The sequence below is a fragment of the Leuciscus leuciscus genome (genome assembly GCF_965113295.1).
Source record: "Leuciscus leuciscus genome assembly, chromosome: 19".
In the NCBI taxonomy this organism is placed as follows: domain Eukaryota; kingdom Metazoa; phylum Chordata; class Actinopteri; order Cypriniformes; family Leuciscidae; genus Leuciscus; species Leuciscus leuciscus.
This window is the reverse complement of record NC_138743.1, coordinates 35,938,928-35,956,737: the sequence shown is the minus strand read 5'-3', so window position 1 is coordinate 35,956,737 and position 17,810 is coordinate 35,938,928. Positions and strand designations below refer to the sequence as shown.

Sequence of the window (17,810 nt, the reverse complement as noted above, 5' to 3'; positions counted from 1 at the left end):
TTATGATTATTCAACAGACCCACTCATCGCCAGAACTATTTTATTCATTCTTATTTGGACATGAGATGCCACAAAATGCTTCTCTGTTCATTTGTTTCCACTTGTCAGTATTGCCTTGAGTATTTCAGATCGCTGCCACTATCGCATCTGTGAAGAGCAGGTCAAACAAGCACACATGACATGTAGAGATCCACAAAGCTATATAATATATAATTGGGCATATAGCAAATAACACGTTAAGGAACTGTTATGAGAAGAGAAAACAATCCCTCTATATTTCTGTTGGCTTCAAAGGCTGGCAAACTATATTTCGGTGTGAATTTTCTTGGTAGAAGCTCGTCAGATCACATGCCAAATGATGCTTATCTTCAAAAAACTCTTGGTTGTTGTTTGTGGTTTACATTTTGTACATATTTGACCCAAACATGGGTTGAACAAACATGATAAACATTCTAAACAAGGATGTTGTTAATTAATACAGCATTAAGGTATCAAGCACACTTTCTCTTTTTTACTTTTTTTTACTTTTGTATGATAAGCAATTTTGGTAATGTGTTTCGGTCGCCCTTTCATGTAGAATTAGAAACGCGTAACTTACACCAAGACTTTATTGTTGTAATGCACAAATGGCTCCACTGTCTCTACACAGAAAATGTATCTTTCATGACAGAGAATAACACACACTGTAAAAAAAAAAATTACATCCCCAAGTCAAAAATTTCTAGTGACTGATAACATCTACATTTTTTCAATTAGTCTGACGTATGATTTCTCATTGAGCCAATGTTAACAGACTATTGCAACAAGAATTGCACTTGGGCCAATTAAAAAATTTAGATGTGATCAGTCACTAGAAAATTTTGACTTGGAGAGGTTAGAAATGTTTTACAGTGCAGTCTAGCCCCACTTATAGGCATATTTACTTGTAATCCACGAACCCTAAACTAAACCAACTCTATACATTTTTTTTTTTTTACTTTTCAAATTTATGCAAATTAACTTTTTATTAAGGGCATGTCTATAGCAGCCCATAGAACCAAACAAAGAAAAGTTATGAAATTTGGCGCACAAATTCAAGACAGTTTAAACATTTACCAAAGCAAATTTGGTGCCTCTTTCTAAAACCCTCTAGCGCCTCGAACGGCTCAAACTGATTTATGCTCATGACGTTTGTACAATAAGGCCCAGAAACTACATTTGAATGCATGCCATGGTTTCATTTGTAAAAATCTACTTTTTTCACACTTGTCCTCGACAATTCATCAGCTCTTCACCGAATTTAATTAGATGACGCCAACTCTGAATCAGCGTGCACCACTGCAAAACTTTCTATTTATTGTAATCATTATAATCACAACTTGTACTAATCACTTTAATCAGACCATTGAATACATGATATTAGCTAACTGATTATCTTAGAACTGTACATGTTTGACGTATGACATTACTTTGACCGTCACCTCTGATAACAGATCACTCTAAATTGTAAAGTAGACGCTTGCTATATATATATTGTGAAAAGTGCTTTACAAACAAATGTGAATTGAATTGAATCATTGAATCATTGTAAGACAACGCTGGAAAACTTTGGTCTGAAACTTTGGTTTTTTTGCACACATTTATGTATGCACAACTAATCATGCATGTGACTAAATCCAAACCAGAAGAAAATATGGATACTCATATAGTTGGTCCACATTTTAATTGATTTTTACAATGTATTTCTCCAAGATTATTCAAATATAATGTGATATTTTTTACAATCATATATTTTATAGTTTCAAAACATTTTAGCACAATTACACTAATTATACAGACTAGTATTTAATATCACAGTTAGCCATAAAAACCACACTGAAATCTTTCTAACCAGGTATTCTCTGATATAAGGCCATATTTCTTAATCCAAGGGTTTCTTGTCATGGTCTGTTTTTAATTGTAAAGTTGCAATCTAGAACTTTTAAAATGGCACCAATACTTCTTATAATTAAGCCTGTATTCCCAGGCCTGGACTGAGATTCATAAAAAACACAATGTCAAGCACATGTTCATGTAAGGATACAGAAACATGGTTTAAATGTTTATCCTACTAAGGCTGAGTTCAGTGATACTGTAAGTCTCATTTAAGGTCATACAGGAGCATCAGGCTTGTGGTATATCATGCAGCATTACAAAAATATTCATTCACATGATTGATATTTTATTTTCAAATTTTCAAGGTACCATGATTTGAGACTGACTTATTTTCTGCTGTGTCATTTTGCACTATCAACAGCAAGAATACTTCTGATCTACAATCAATAGATCAGTGGAAGTGGTCATGTGCTCCAGCACACCTGGTCATGTGCTCCAGGTGTGTTTCATCGGCATCTCTAGGCTTCTGCACCAGCCGTTCGTAAGGTCTTGCTTAAACTAGAATGTAAAGTCCACACTCGGGTCATGGTAGTTACTAGCTGGTTTGCAACTAATAACATTCTGAAACTGTGTTTGAATTTAATAAGGAGCCACAAATAAATAATATTACAAAAAAAAGAAAGAAAAAAATGTATTACATTTTATTATGATTGATTAAATGTGTCATGTATAACACGCCACACACAGGCGTTCAAGACAAGTCATTTATTCACGTAATGTTCTCTCTTTTAAAATCTAAACGAGTGTAAATGTCAACATCATTTGTGTCTCAAGGATTGAAGTCTGATTTTGATGCAGTTTGATATATACTGAGATATGCTGCGTTACTCCTGGTCGGAGACTGGTAGAAATATTTTGTTTATATGCAGAGTCAACTAAGCTTAATGGTGCAAAAATATTTAGTTGTGCGCAAGCTGTCATTTAGGCTTCACACTGCGAGCCTCGGTGCTCACGTCCATTTACTGCTCAGATCTCTTTTATTTTATTTTATTGTAGCTGTTCACACTGTTGTTTTAAATGTGGCCAATATCAGTATATTTATAGTGTGATCTCCCGCGGAAGCCAGCGGATTTATGCGCAGGCGATATAAAAAACAAAGACGAGGATGTGAAAAAGAGAGTGAGTTTTTAAACATTTATGATATGAGCCCTCATGTTTTAGAGCCGTCACTGTAATACTTATGAGCTCTGATACATCACTGTCCTTCACTGACTACCTTTCACAACTGTCTTGATAACTTCGGGTGTGTAAAATCTATAATAAGTGACTCTCATGAGCACAGAACTGAGACAAATGTTGATCTAGAGTGACATGAAAGTCACATTAATTCTGATGTGACTGTTCAGACTGCGGTCGCATTACAAACCATCTGACCTGTGTCGGGTTTGGGACCAGATGTGGAAGTGGCACAAACCAGAATTAAAAAGATCGGATTCCATGTGGTGTGTGCCGTTCATACTGTATACTGAGTCACATGTGAGCAAAAATAAATCAGATTTGGGCCACATTTGCTGCAGTCTGACCGTAGCCAAAGTGGCGTTTACATGGAGACTAGGCTGTCACTGTAACTTACGCACAGCTGGTGCATCATGAGCAGGGCTGGCGACTCCTGCTTCAGACTCTTTTGACAACTAAAGTATCCTCTACCACACACACTCATGCACAAACAGTGCATCAGACTGGAGGGTTGATTGACAGGTGGCTGTTCTGCTACAGATACATGCCATTGATGAGGTAATCGGACTCTTCTGTGGTGAGAGGCAAAGCTTTCTTCAGTCTGCGACGCACAAGCCAGAGCCTGACGCCCGCCATCAGCAAGAGCAGAGCGCTGATGATCAGACCCAGAGCCAGCGGGAGGATTGCACCTACACACACACACACACTTCAAATGTTTGAGGAAATACACACACACAGAAGTATAAGTGACGTGTGTGTATGTTTGGGGACTCATGAAGTAAAACGCACCTGATTCAGGAGGTGGGTGTCCTTCCAGTACACGGTATATTTTAGACGCTGGCTCTAAGAGAGGATTCTGCAGTTTCTCCTCATGGACCGAGGCTATGGGAGCTGCACACAGAAGAGCAGTTAGTTTATCATTACACGCTGCAGACATTTCATCTGATCAAAAGCAGAGTTAACACAAGGACATTACAGAGTCTGACTACTGAAAGCTTGTTTCCGCCACAGAATAAAACATTTTACAAGAAAATTTCAACTTTTTTTCTCACAATTACGAGTTTACATCTTGCAATTCTGACTTTATTTCTTGCAATTGCGTGTTATAAAGTCAGAATTGCGAGATGTAAACGCGCAATTGCGTGTTATAATAGCTTTTTTATTTATTATTTTTTATTCTTATTTTAAAACAAGCTTCCATAGACTACCCTTACTGAAGTCACACAGAAAACAATAATGGGGCATGAGACACTAACACGCATTGTTGATGTTAACAGTACATGTTGTTCGTGAAAGCACTTTGATTTTCACTTTAAGGGGAAACTATATTCTTCTTTGAAATCAATGAAATCACGGAGTGAACGTGCATTAGATCTACATTGTTTAAATCATTTGAAACAAGACCTGATGTTGTTGTACATACATGTGTATGTTGTCCTGCTGGGTAATGGAGTTGCAGTGGCCTGATGTTTTGTTACAGCTGAAAGATGGCAAAAGAATCATTTTTAGAGTCACAGCATTCTCAATTAAATACATTTTATTTTATACATTTAATCAGATAATCAGAGAATAGTGATGGGGGATTTCAAAACTCTGCTTTGTTACGTCAATTGTTTCGAAACGTTTCGAAATTTCAATGGTTCACCGCTGGTGGGCGATGATCTCTGTGAACCCATGAATCATGAGGAGTCACTGAGATTGGCGAACCATTGAACAAGTGTCTGTGGGTTTTAGATGATCTCTGATCATATACAGTATACTGTATACACTCACCTAAAGGATTATTAGGAACACCTGTTCAATTTCTCATTAATGCAATTATCTAATCAACCAATCACATGGCAGTTGCTTCAATGCATTTAGGGGTGTGGTCCTGGTCAAGACAATCTCCTGAACTCCAAACTGAATGTCAGAATGGGAAAGAAAGGTGATTTAAGCAATTTTGAGCGTGGCATGGTTGTTGGTGCCAGACGGGCCGGTCTGAGTATTTCACAATCTGCTCAGTTACTGGGATTTTCACGCACAACCATTTCTAGGGCTTACAAAGAATGATGTGAAAAGGGAAAAACATCCAGTATGTGGCAGTCCTGTGGGCGAAAATAACTTGTTGATGCTAGAGGTCAGAGGAGAATGGGCCGACTGATTCAAGCTGATAGAAGAGCAACTTTGACTGAAATAACCACTCGTTACAACCGAGGTATGCAGCAAAGCATTTGTGAAGCCACAACACGCACAACCTTAAGGCGGATGGGCTACAACAGCAGAAGACCCCACCGGGTACCACTCATCTCCACTACAAATAGGAAAAAGAGGCTACAATTTGCACGAGCTCACCAAAATTGGACAGTTGAAGACTGGAAAAATGTTGCCTGGTCTGATGAGTCTCGATTTCTGTTGAGACATTCAGATGGTAGAGTCAGAATTTGGCGTAAACAGAATGAGAACATGGATCCATCATGCCTTGTTACCACTGTGCAGGCTGGTGGTGGTGGTGTAATGGTGTGGGGGATGTTTTCTTGGCACACTTTAGGCCCCTTAGTGCCAATTGGGCATCGTTTAAATGCCACGGCCTACCTGAGCATTGTTTCTGACCATGTCCATCCCTTTATGACCACCATGTACCCATCCTCTGATGGCTACTTCCAGCAGGATAATGCACCATGTCACAAAGCTCGAATCATTTCAAATTGGTTTCTTGAACATGACAATGAGTTCACTGTACTAAAATGGCCCCCACAGTCACCAGATCTCAACCCAATAGAGCATCTTTGGGATGTGGTGGAACGGGAGCTTCGTGCCCTGGATGTGCATCCCACAAATCTCCATCAACTGCAAGATGCTATCCTATCAATATGGGCCAACATTTCTAAAGAATGCTTTCAGCACCTTGTTGAATCAATGCCACGTAGAATTAAGGCAGTTCTGAAGGCGAAAGGGGGTCAAACACAGTTTTAGTGTGGTGTTCCTAATAATCCTTTAGGTGAGTGTACATTTGTAGACGTTTTAATTAGACTTAAGTATAATTAAAAGGAATAATAGTAGTTAATAGCCTCTTAAAGGCCTGTTTAGCAGAGCCATCCATGGAACAAACAAAACAAGCCCTGAAAATTGATTAAAGAACACTTGATATTTAATGTTATTAGATGGTTAGCTAATTGCATTTGAAAGATTTGACTTTCAAGAAAGCGTTTGCAATGGGTTTGTAAAAGGTTGTTTTATGCATGTTTGGCCTGAGTTTTTGTTGCATTTCCATTGTTCTGACCAGCAGAGGTCACAGTGAATCATTTTACGAAGCAAACGGTTCAATTGATTCGAAACTTTGAAAAGCTTTGTTTCTCCCATCACTATCAAAGGTGGTCAAGTCTCACATGGTTTCTGAATGCACTCATTCACACAATCCGACTTCTGGAGGAAGTTGTTGTGGTTTCCTTTGCAGCCGCCGTACTGGAAGTGCTGGCAGTCTCCCGTTTCAGGATCATAATACCAGCGTGGGAAAACCCCTTTACATGGGCCGGCCACTGGGGGCGCTGCACAGGGATCTGACACACACACACACAGACACTTTTGCTCTCCACACACTATTAAGTGTGTAGACATAGGCCGCATTTACACTGCAGGTCTTGATGCCCAATTCCGATTTGTTGACTATATCTGATTGTTTTGACGACCAGCTTACATTTTCAAAACTGATATCTGCATTTTTACTATACACTTGGCGAAACAACCCAGGGTTGACGTACTGTCCAGGAAAAGCTTAGGCCAAAAATGAACTAAAAATGGTGCGAATTGCAATGAACGCAGACAAAATTATATTACATGCTTTTGCTTTCCGCACCATCTTTAACAGTCAGCAAAACATTTGTCTCTTAAGCCGGAGAAAAAAAAAAGAGGAGAGCCCTTGTTGCAGCTTTGGCATTGAAAAGAGTCATGTGATCACGGTTGGTGTCCACCCGAGTTGATATATCCGATTCATATCAGATTTATTTCCACATATGAATGAGGTCTGAAACCGATCTGAGAATATCGGAATCCATGTGCTTGTTTCCTGCTTACACATTCGTGGGTCATATCCCATCTGTGCCACAAAACAATAAAAAATTCGGAACTGGGTCACTTGAACCATGTAATGTAAATATGGCCATAGACAGGCTTTGTTAATGAAAGCGGTTGGAAGAGAATGGAAGGAAAGGAGTGGATGAATTCTGAACTCATCATGAGTGATTTGTCTTCAATAGTGTCTTGCTTAAAGGCATAAACATTCTTCAAGACATTTAGAGTGAGTAACTAAATAATGATGAAATTTTCACTTTTGATGAGCTGTTCCTTCGAATGTGTGTGTGCGTGTGTGTGTGTGTGTGTGTGTGTGTGTGTGTGTGTGTGTGTGTGTGTGTGTGTGTGTGTGTGTGCTTTGAATAATGTATCTTGAGCCTTACCTTGGTTGATGAAGCCATAATGTTGGTGTAGTTCAGGTTTAGGGCTGTCAGTGGGCTGTATCTCTGATGGCGTCTGAGCTCCTGCTTTAGGTTTTTGTATATCTAGCCCATGTTTAGAGGAGGGGTTGGACTTGTGACCAGTATCAACTATAAAACAGACCAAACACTTTTATACATCTTAAAATAATTGGGGTACTGAAAAGGCTTTTGAGAAGATGGCCGGAGAATGGCTTGTTGGTCTAGGCTTACAGTTTTGGCAGAAATCTTCATCTGATCGGTCAGGGCAGTGTTGCTTTCCATCGCAAGCATAACCGATGTCAATACAGCAGCCATCATCACACATGAACTGATACCGAGAACAGTGACCTGTACACACTTCAGAGAAACACACACATCTGTGGCACGTCCATATAGATTCATGTTTACAGTTAATTAACTCCCACCGGGCAATTACAAGGGTCTCCACATAACATCAGAACAATACGTTAAGAAACCAAGACAATAAAAACACATGTACGGCAGTAAGAAAACAGTGTTAAAGGTCATATATTATGATTAAACAAATATTGTTTTACAAATAATAATAATAATCAAAAAGTGGAGCAATTGACTAGTCGATTAATGAGGTCAACTAACGAGATTACATAGATTATTTCCCTCTTACTGTATTTTTAAGGGGGTGAATTTAGAAAAGCAACTTCCCAAAATCCCTGTTTATATGCATGTTTATATACATGTACACACATTTCACAATACACATTGTTTCAAACCATTGTTTCATTAAATTTGGGAACAATTTGGATCGAATTTGGGACCTAAATTGGTATTATCTAATTGTGTAGTTAAACAGTTGACAGCTATTCAACCTTATTCATCTGTGAGACAGACTAACAGAAGGATGGCCAAAACCAATGAGAATCAACTGATTTGATAACTCTGAGTTCTTGTCATATTTTATTACCATTTTCTAAACTATAGTGAATAAACTGTGATAATGTGACCTGAATATATTTAGTTTTGACTGTAAAGCAGTAATGTCTGACCTTCAGCGTTTGGCGCAGGGGCGAGCACACTGACCGACACGTTGTCAGAGCTCTTCTGTCCCGCTGTGTCGGTGACGGTGATCTCAAAGGTGTAAATCCCTTCTCTGAGACCGCTGAGCTTCAGCAGGCCTGGATGAGTCACCTGTACAGATCAGACGGCAAGACCAGTAAACACTCAGACGACAAGACCAGTAAACACTCAGACGACAAGACCAGTAAACACTCAGACGACATAAGACCAGTAAACACTCAGACGACAAGACCAGTAAACACTCAGACGACAAGACCAGTAAACACTCAGATGGCAAGACCAGTAAACACTCAGACGACATAAGACCAGTAAACACTCAGACGACATAAGACCAGTAAACACTCAGACGACAAGACCAGTAAACACTCAGACGACAAGACCAGTAAACACTCAGATGACATAAGACCAGTAAACACTCAGACGACAAGACCAGTAAACACACAGACGACATAAGACCAGTAAACACTCAGACGGCAAGACCAGTAAACACTCAGACGACAAGACCAGTAAACACTCAGACGACATAAGACCAGTAAACACTCAGACGACAAGACCAGTAAACACTCAGACGACATAAGACCAGTAAACACTCAGACGACAAGACCAGTAAACACTCAGACGACAAGACCAGTAAACACTCAGACGACAAGACCAGTAAACACACAGACGACATAAGACCAGTAAACACTCAGACACTCAGACGACAAGACCAGTAAACACTCAGACGACAAGACCAGTAAACACTCAGACGACAAGACCAGTAAACACTCAGACGACAAGACCAGTAAACACTCAGACGACAAGACCAGTAAACACTCACACGACAAGACCATTAAACACTCAGACGACATAAGACCAGTAAACACTCAGACCAGTAAACACTCAGACGACATAAGACCAGTAAACACTCAGACGACAAGACCAGTAAACACTCAGACGACAAGACCAGTAAACACTCAGACGGCATAAGACCAGTAAACACTCAGACGACATAAGACCAGTAAACACTCAGACGACATAAGACCAGTAAACACTCAGACGACAAGACCAGTAAACACTCAGACGACAAGACCAGTAAACACTCAGACGACAAGACCAGTAAACACTCACACGACAAGACCATTAAACACTCAGACGACATAAGACCAGTAAACACTCAGACCAGTAAACACTCAGACGACATAAGACCAGTAAACACTCAGACGACAAGACCAGTAAACACTCAGACGACAAGACCAGTAAACACTCAGACGGCATAAGACCAGTAAACACTCAGACGACATAAGACCAGTAAACACTCAGACGACATAAGACCAGTAAACACTCAGACGACAAGACCAGTAAACACTCAGACGACAAGACCAGTAAACACTCAGACAACATAAGACCAGTAAACACTCAGACAACATAAGACCAGTAAACTCTCAGACCAGTAAACTCTCAGACCAGTAAACTCTCAGACCAGTAAACGCCTGGTTTCACTGGGAGTCTGTAACTGCTGTGAAAGATTACAGCTGGTCAACTAAATCAAAGCTGCTGGAATACCAAGAATTTTTTCACATTCAAAATAATGCACATCACTCACTCCGCAACATATAACGGCATGCGCTTGTTCATATGCACTGAAGCAAAAGCAAAGATTAAAAAGCATTTAGTTAACAGAAAAGTTTTCCTGCACTGTATTGATCTGTCCACCTTAAACACATTTTTGCTGATGAGGATGGAAGAGGAAGAGAGGAGATGACGGTGACAGGATTTAGTTTGAATAAGAAATGAATGTATGAAATTCAAATTTTATAATTTATATATATATATATATATATATATATATATATATATATATATATATATATATATATATATATAAAGCTGTAACGTAGTTAATCTGGTTCATTTCTTTCTTTTTTTTTTTTTTTGGGCTAGTAGAAGTTCAAAATTTTGTAGCCAAATTGGCTGGTGAGTGAAAAAGTTAATTTCAAACACTGGTTATAGCTCACAAAACCCTGCAGCCCGTTCCTGAAATATTCTTTTGTTTTTTGTGGGCAGTGACGGTAACATGATCTTCCCCATCCATCCTGTCTATACTTACACACATGCTCTCACAGAAGACAGATCACAGAGGTTTTTCACTAGAATGAACAAAACTGGAGAAGAGTTCTACATACGGCACTAACACTGAGGTCACGGTGTTACTCAGATCTACATTTAGCAGTCTCTGCGGAGAGCATTACAATGTGACTGACACAAACATAAAACAAATAAATGTAACCGCTCGTGGATAGCAATCGATGGCGTACGAGTCAACACTTTGTGTTTGTTGTAATTAAAGCGTTTAAGTTTTGCCACATGATGCTGTGATTGCTTAAAAGGCGTTCAAACTAAAAGCAGTTTGCAGCGATAAAGACACTGGAAGTCAGATTTGCCAGTTTTAAGCAACACAAGTAACAAAGTTGATCAAAGTTGAGTCAAACTACTGCAAATGAGTAGTGATACAATATGCTGTGACTAAGGGCCCTATTTTACCGATCTAAGCGCATGGTCTAAAGCGCAGGGCACAAGCACACTTAGGGTGTGTCCAAATCCACTTTTGCTAGTTTATCGAAGGGAATAATGGTCGGCGCTCCCGGCGCATCATGGTCTAACAGGGTTGTCCCTATTCTCTTAAAGGTGGGGTATGTGATTCTCTTTTTTGTCAATTTTTTCAAAATCACTTGAAATCCTATTCCTAACCCACTTACAGCCACTGAGTTAGAAGCACTGAAATGAAAATTAAGCAATTTAATCATCTGTGGAACGGGCAGGACTCGAAAAACTCCAGCCAATCATTTCCAAGACCACCTAGAATCATTGGACAGTAAGTTCGTCAATCAAACGGTCGTACCATCCCCCCCTCCCCCCATCCCCCTCCATGTTCTTCGAATGGGTGGAGTCAGGGCCAGCGTTGGAGGAAAGAAGATAGGACCATTTGAGTTGTGTATTTTCAAAATCTGCCGGCCGTTTTGCAAATCCCATACCCTACCTTTAATGAGTAATGGGTGTGTTTTGGGCGTAACATGCAAAAAGCCAGTTGCGCTCGTGCCATGGCGGATTCGCTATTTACATGCCGGAATTTGCAAGCGGAAAAACTGAACGTTTCTCCAGATCTTCTCGTGGGCGAGGTTAAATCATCTACAGGACAAGCCTGGATATCACCATATCTTTATGTACACAATAATAATCTTTTACATTGTAATCCTTTTATTTTTTATATTTGGCATGTTTGTGTGCTGCTGCGCGTCGCTGTGTGTGTAATAAGCAGAGTGTACGCGCGTTGTGGACCCGCCTATAGGCTCATATTACTAACGCGCTCTTTAAATAACAAAAAATAAATATTGCGCCATTGACTTAAGGCCAGGTTTCAGTAAGTCAGTGTCTCAGTCTTTTTCAGTTCCTCAAAATAGCAATGCGCCAGAACACACCTTGTTTTCACACCAGCAGCCCATGGGCGAACAGATGGGCGACAATAAATTTGCTATTTAAACAACATGGCACAGGACGTGAAAATGAAAACTGCGTCGGGCTGATACTAGCTAAAGACACTTGCGTCGCGCCTGGCGCTGCATTGCCCCGGGTCTATGATAGGGCCCTTCAAATGAGAATGCCATATGATATTACCACTAATTAAATTTCCATCTAGCTGGAAAACCAAACATTAGTACAAACCAAGCGTGCCGCACAAGCCCTGAAAAGTGAAGCCAAAGTGTCTCGATCGCCCCCCGGTGACTGGTCCTAGTATAGGTCATAAGCCCCGCCTCCCCGTGTTATTCAACGGGACTTGAGACGAACTAAACAATTTTAATTACACTTCAAATATCTTTTTTCCGAAGGTGGTTTCTGTCACTTACTGTAGTTTTTATCACACTGATGTAAATTCAAGTGTTTGTTTTTAAAATAAGTTTGTTTTTAGTTAGTTACGCGATGCTATAAAAACGGTGGTGTGACATCATGATTGACAGCTGTGATTGACAGGTTCTCTGAGCAAAGTAGTCACTGAAGCACCAACTTTTTTTCTGGATATTCGGAGGACTGAGGAGATTGGGGCTTTAAATTTAATATCTAAATTTCTATAATTCATTATTTCACACCGAGAGTGAGGGGGCGGAGCCTTGATTTCGCGGCTTTACTTCCTGCTCACGGCTGTGCAGGTCTGGTCCCGAGATCGCTACTGCGCAGACTCAAGTCCCAAGATGTCAGCGCCATATCGGGACACTGACGGCTTCACTTCTCACCAATGGAAGAGAGCGAAGGGGCGTTGTCCATATTTTTTTAAAGTCTATGGTACAAACCAATAGTACAGCGAGGGTTTTCTCAAACGTTGCTAAGTCCGACTGGTCAGGATGTTCACACAGAGCAATGTTGAGTGTTAAACTTTGAGAGTTGACTGACTATGACCGGTTTACCTTCATTTTAACGGAGGGGTCTCCTTTCACAAGAGCCCAGTCAAAATGTATGATGTCATGATCATCGGTGCTGTCTCTGCCGTCCAGCACGGCCCAGTCCGTCGGCAGCTGAACCACCAGATCCTGACCCGCATCACTGCGGGGCGGCTCATCCAAACCTGTGGGACACAAACCCAGGAAAATCAAGTCTTTTGTGCCAACACTATTTAAAACTACAGCCTTTAAGTTCAATGTACAATAGAGGGACACTGTACATGTTTTTAATCTTAAAGGATTAGAATTAAATTTTCCTGATAATTTACTCTCCCCACGCCATCCAAAAGGTTCATGTCTTTCTTCAGTCGAAAAGAAATTAAGGTTTTTGAGGAAAACATTCCAGGATTGGAATATGTGGAGATATAGAGATATATGAGATATATGGAGATATAGTGACTTCTATGGGGTCCAACGGGTTGAAGGTCCAAATTTGAGTTTCAGTGCAGCTTCAAAGTCTCGACACGATCCCAGCCGAGAAATAAGAGTCTCATCTAGACAAACCATCGCTCATTTTATTAAACAATAAACATTTATATACTTTTAACCACAAATGCTCATCTTGCACGTCCACGATTTCGTGCATTACGTAATCAGGTTGAAAGGTCACACACGTTCCAGTTCAAGGATCAAAACTCCATCTCATTTTCTCCTCCAACTTCAAAATCATCTGATGTCGTTTTTTTACCATTTATTATTTATTTTTTGTAAATGGCATTTGACTCAGTCTTTGCACGTTGGATTTGTAAACACTAGGTCGGCACTTCCCCCTACGTCACACTTGACCTTTCAACGTGATTACGTAATGTGTGTCGCATCGCAGAGCTAGTGCAAGACCAGCATTTGTGGTTAAAAAGTATATAAATGTTTTTTTGTTTTTTTTGAAAATGTTACTTGGCTGGGATCGTGTTGAGCCTTTGAAGCTACACTGAAACTGCAATTTGGACCCCATTGAAGTCCATTCTATGGAGAAAAATCCTGGAATGTTTTCCTCAAAAACCTTCATTTCTTTTCGACTGAAGAAAGAAAGACATGAACATCTTGGATGACGTGGGAAAGAGTAAATTATCAGGACATTTTTATTCTGAAGTGAACTAATCCTTCAAGTGAACTCTAGCACACAGGAAGAGATGCAAAAAGAAAGACTCTGATGAGAAATACTCTGGAGGGAGGTGTGAATGCTTTGGACTTCAGTACTCTCCAGATCGGCTGGATTAAACCTGCATGCTGATCCTAATTTGTTATGGTTTTACATACCTAAATTCATCTTTGAAAAATGTGGGGGGGTTAATTTTTTTATTGTCTTGTGCTTTTAAATGCAACAAACTTCCAGTCAAGCTTGCTAATGTTCATAAGCAAGCCTTGGATCCTGTAAGCTTGCCTTTAGCCACAATTATTCCCCTCATATGAGTATTATATGGAACAATCAGAATGTGCTGCATGAAAAAAAAAAAAATCTTTATTAAGAATTGGGTTGACAAAGGTGTATTTTTTGTTTTGGATTTGTTAAAGAAGGGTGGCGGCAGCTTTTATTCCCAAACTGAATTTACTGACATTTTTGGAGTGGATTCCTCACCTAAAGTTTATGACTGGGTTATTAATTCTATTTCACCTAAACTTTTGCATATGGTTAGGTCATACTGTAGTTACAGAGTATCAGTCTGTGAAATGCCCCAATTATCCACTGGAGGATTGGAGCTTTCCGATGTCCAATGTAATCATTTTCCAATGTAACAATTTTGGGATTAGAAGATTCCTTATTAGGAAAATCAGCTGTCATCCCAAAGCTTTTTTCAAATGGAAATAAAATTATCCTTCTCTTTCTACTATTAAGATCTGGACTGGCATTAATGAGTTTCTGTTACCAACAAATGGAAAGATCTTCACTTTAAAATTCTACATAATTACTATCCCTGTAACTCTCTTCTTTCTAAGTTTAGGTTAGACATCTCTTCACATGCACATTCTGTCACTCTAATCTTGAAGTTCTGGAAAGAAGTAGCCTGGCTTATTTTCTCTGCTTATAACAAACTTTTTATTTTTGAGATTATGAATGTGCTGTTTTTGATTTGGGCAGAGACGGATGACAGATTAAAACGGCTAACTCTACATGGCCAGTTTCATCTCCATAAATGTAAAGTCACTGATTCTACGCCCAATTTTAGGCTTTTCTGTGTTGATTTAAAGTTATTATATGACTCTTGTTGATCAGCTAACAAGAAAGCCGCTGAAACTGCTCTGTTGTTTAAAAAAATTATGGTTTACCTCCTGATTTCCTGAAGATGACAATTGTATTGTATGTTTAATTTCTATTGCTTTAAATGTTTTATTAATACATTTTTTGTAGACTATCTCTTACTGTATTTTCTTTACTGCCATGCTTTATCTTGAGTTTCGTATCCTATTTTTTGTGTGTGACACATGTATCTCCTGTGATCTTTGTTCAATAAAATAAAAAAAGAGTGGATGTAGAGAAGGAAGCAGAGTTTCTTGAAAGTCTCAGAGATTCAAGTATTTTTCCTACAGAATCCTCTATAGAATCTACTCTATATGCTGTTGCACTTCTGAACAATGATAAAATACATTTTTAGAAGAAAACTCTCAAAATCATGGGGTCACAATTTAAGAGACTTGTCTAATCAAACACTTTCTAGAATGAGAATCCCTGTCCCAGCTATATACAAATTCCAGACTAAACGTCTAAAATCGGCTGCTTGCTCATTTATCAATAGCACATAACACACTATTTAGGCCAGGGGATAGCGAGCAAATTCAGACAGTGCAAATATTTTGTAAAACAATGAAACTGTAAAAAAAAAGAAGAAACATTATTTTCTTTTAGATGTCTTTTGACTACTTTTAAATGTGTACTACAATTCAAAATTTCAGTAAAAGTGTAATACTGTGAAAATATTGTTGGAATTTAAAATAACTCTATTAATTTATTCCTGTGATGGCAAAGCTGAATTTTCAGTCTTCAGTGTCACATGATCCTTCATAAATCATTCTAATTTGCTGATTTGCTGCTCAAGAAACTTACTTTATTATTGACTGCCTTCAGGTGCTATCGGAAATGTCCCACTTCTAAAGTCGTGATTAGTTCATCGCATTCAAGTGCTTTTGCTGTCGGTAATAACAGGAATCATGGATGACACTAGGTTTATTCTCACCTATTAATTGGGAAAATTATATAGGTAACACTTTACTATAAGGTTCATTAGTTAACATTAGTTAATGTATTAACTAACATTAAATAACAAAGAGCAATACATTTGTTACAGTATTTATTAATAAAAATGCATCTGTTTATCATTGGTTTATGTTAGTTCACAGTGCATTAACTAATATTAACAAATACAACCTTTGATTTTAATAATGTATTACTAAATGTTATAATTTAATTAAGATTAATAAATGCTGTATAAGTATTGTTCATTCTTAGTTCATGTTAACTAAGGTAGTTAACTAATGAACCTTAATGTAAAGTGTTACCATTATATCTTCGGTCTTCAGTGTCACATGACATGATCCTTCAGAAAGCATATCTAACATGCTGACTGCTAAAGAAACTTTGCTATTATAGGCTGAAAACAGTTGTGCTGCTTCATATTTTTGTGGAAATCTCGTCTCATTTTTGGCCCGTACATTCACTACAACCGGAGAAACCCACCCTCCATTAGGGACTCCTCCCCGATCCCATAAGCGGGTCTCCCCCCGGCTGTAGTGTCGGGACGGCCCGGTGCAGGAGAGGGGTCTCCCCCCGGGGGCTCGCGGGCTCTGGTGCTGTTGTCGGCCCGGCTGTAGGTGCTGAAGCCCGGCTGGAAGGAGAACGAGCACACACTCCTGCCTCCGTAGGTGCAGTTGAACAGGTAACAGCGCAGACTGCCGTCCGGCTGCGTGAGCTCCTCCTGGATGATGGCGTCAGTGCAGTGCGGCAGCGCGCAGCACGCGTGCACGCAGTCCCTCCAGCTGAACACGCGCTGCGGCGCGGACAGGAACGCGCCGCCCTGCTCGATGGACGCGCTGGCGCGGATGATGCGCTCCTCCTGCGCCTGAAAGCCCCCGACACAGCGGTCCCCGTCCCCCTCACCCCCTCTCGGGCCCGGCTCGTCCTGCTGGAGCTGCTTGCGGAACTCCTCCAGCAGTTCCTCCACGCCCGATATTTGGGATTTGAGCTCAGATGTTGGAGAGGAGGAGCGCGTCATCAGGACCGTCCTCGTCACGCAGAGAAGAAGAGAACAGATGAGCGCTCGCTGGACATTATGATGAAGCGCAGAATGAAGCATAGTTGCGCTGTAAACGCTCCTTTCCCACGGTGGAAACGATCGCACGCTTTCTCTCACATCATATTCGAGATTCAAAGTGTCAGTTTACGACGTAAGAATCGCCGTTTTGCGCATTTTATTAGAACAGCACGAAGCACCTGTCGTCTCCACTGGCACTGAGCTGGACTCAGCATCAGTGAATGCAGTGTTGTGTTGCGATGCTGAGTCCCTGCAGGGGGCGCTCTGTGGCTCATACTGATGCTGCCTCACGTGCTATGGGAGATTTACTACTTCCCTCTTCCCACAGAAATCGCGATTGCGAGTTCTGCTTCTGAAGTCAAGTCAAGTCACCTTTATTTAGATAGCGCTTTTTACAATACAGACTGTTTCAAAGCAGCTTTACAGAGATAACAGAAAATAATGCAACAGTTTGTTTCTAGAATAAAATAGCGCCACAGTCCAGCTTAAGTAAGTTC

General features: G+C 40.0%; 1 protein-coding gene across 1 annotated transcript; it reads right to left on the bottom strand.

Moving 5' to 3' along the window:
- Nucleotides 1–1,667: 1,667 nt before the first annotated feature.
- On the bottom strand, nucleotides 1,668–17,519 carry lrp11 (low density lipoprotein receptor-related protein 11). The gene is made up of 9 exons (XM_082147939.1): nucleotides 16,740–17,519; nucleotides 13,037–13,194; nucleotides 8,567–8,708; nucleotides 7,773–7,898; nucleotides 7,524–7,670; nucleotides 6,459–6,629; nucleotides 4,514–4,570; nucleotides 3,880–3,981; nucleotides 1,668–3,779 (listed from the first exon to the last, which is right to left on the bottom strand). The coding sequence occupies exons 1-9, from the start codon at nucleotides 17,353–17,355 to the stop codon at nucleotides 3,625–3,627; spliced, it is 1,674 nt and encodes a 557-aa protein (XP_082004065.1). The 5' UTR covers nucleotides 17,356–17,519; the 3' UTR covers nucleotides 1,668–3,624.
- Nucleotides 17,520–17,810: the final 291 nt, after the last annotated feature.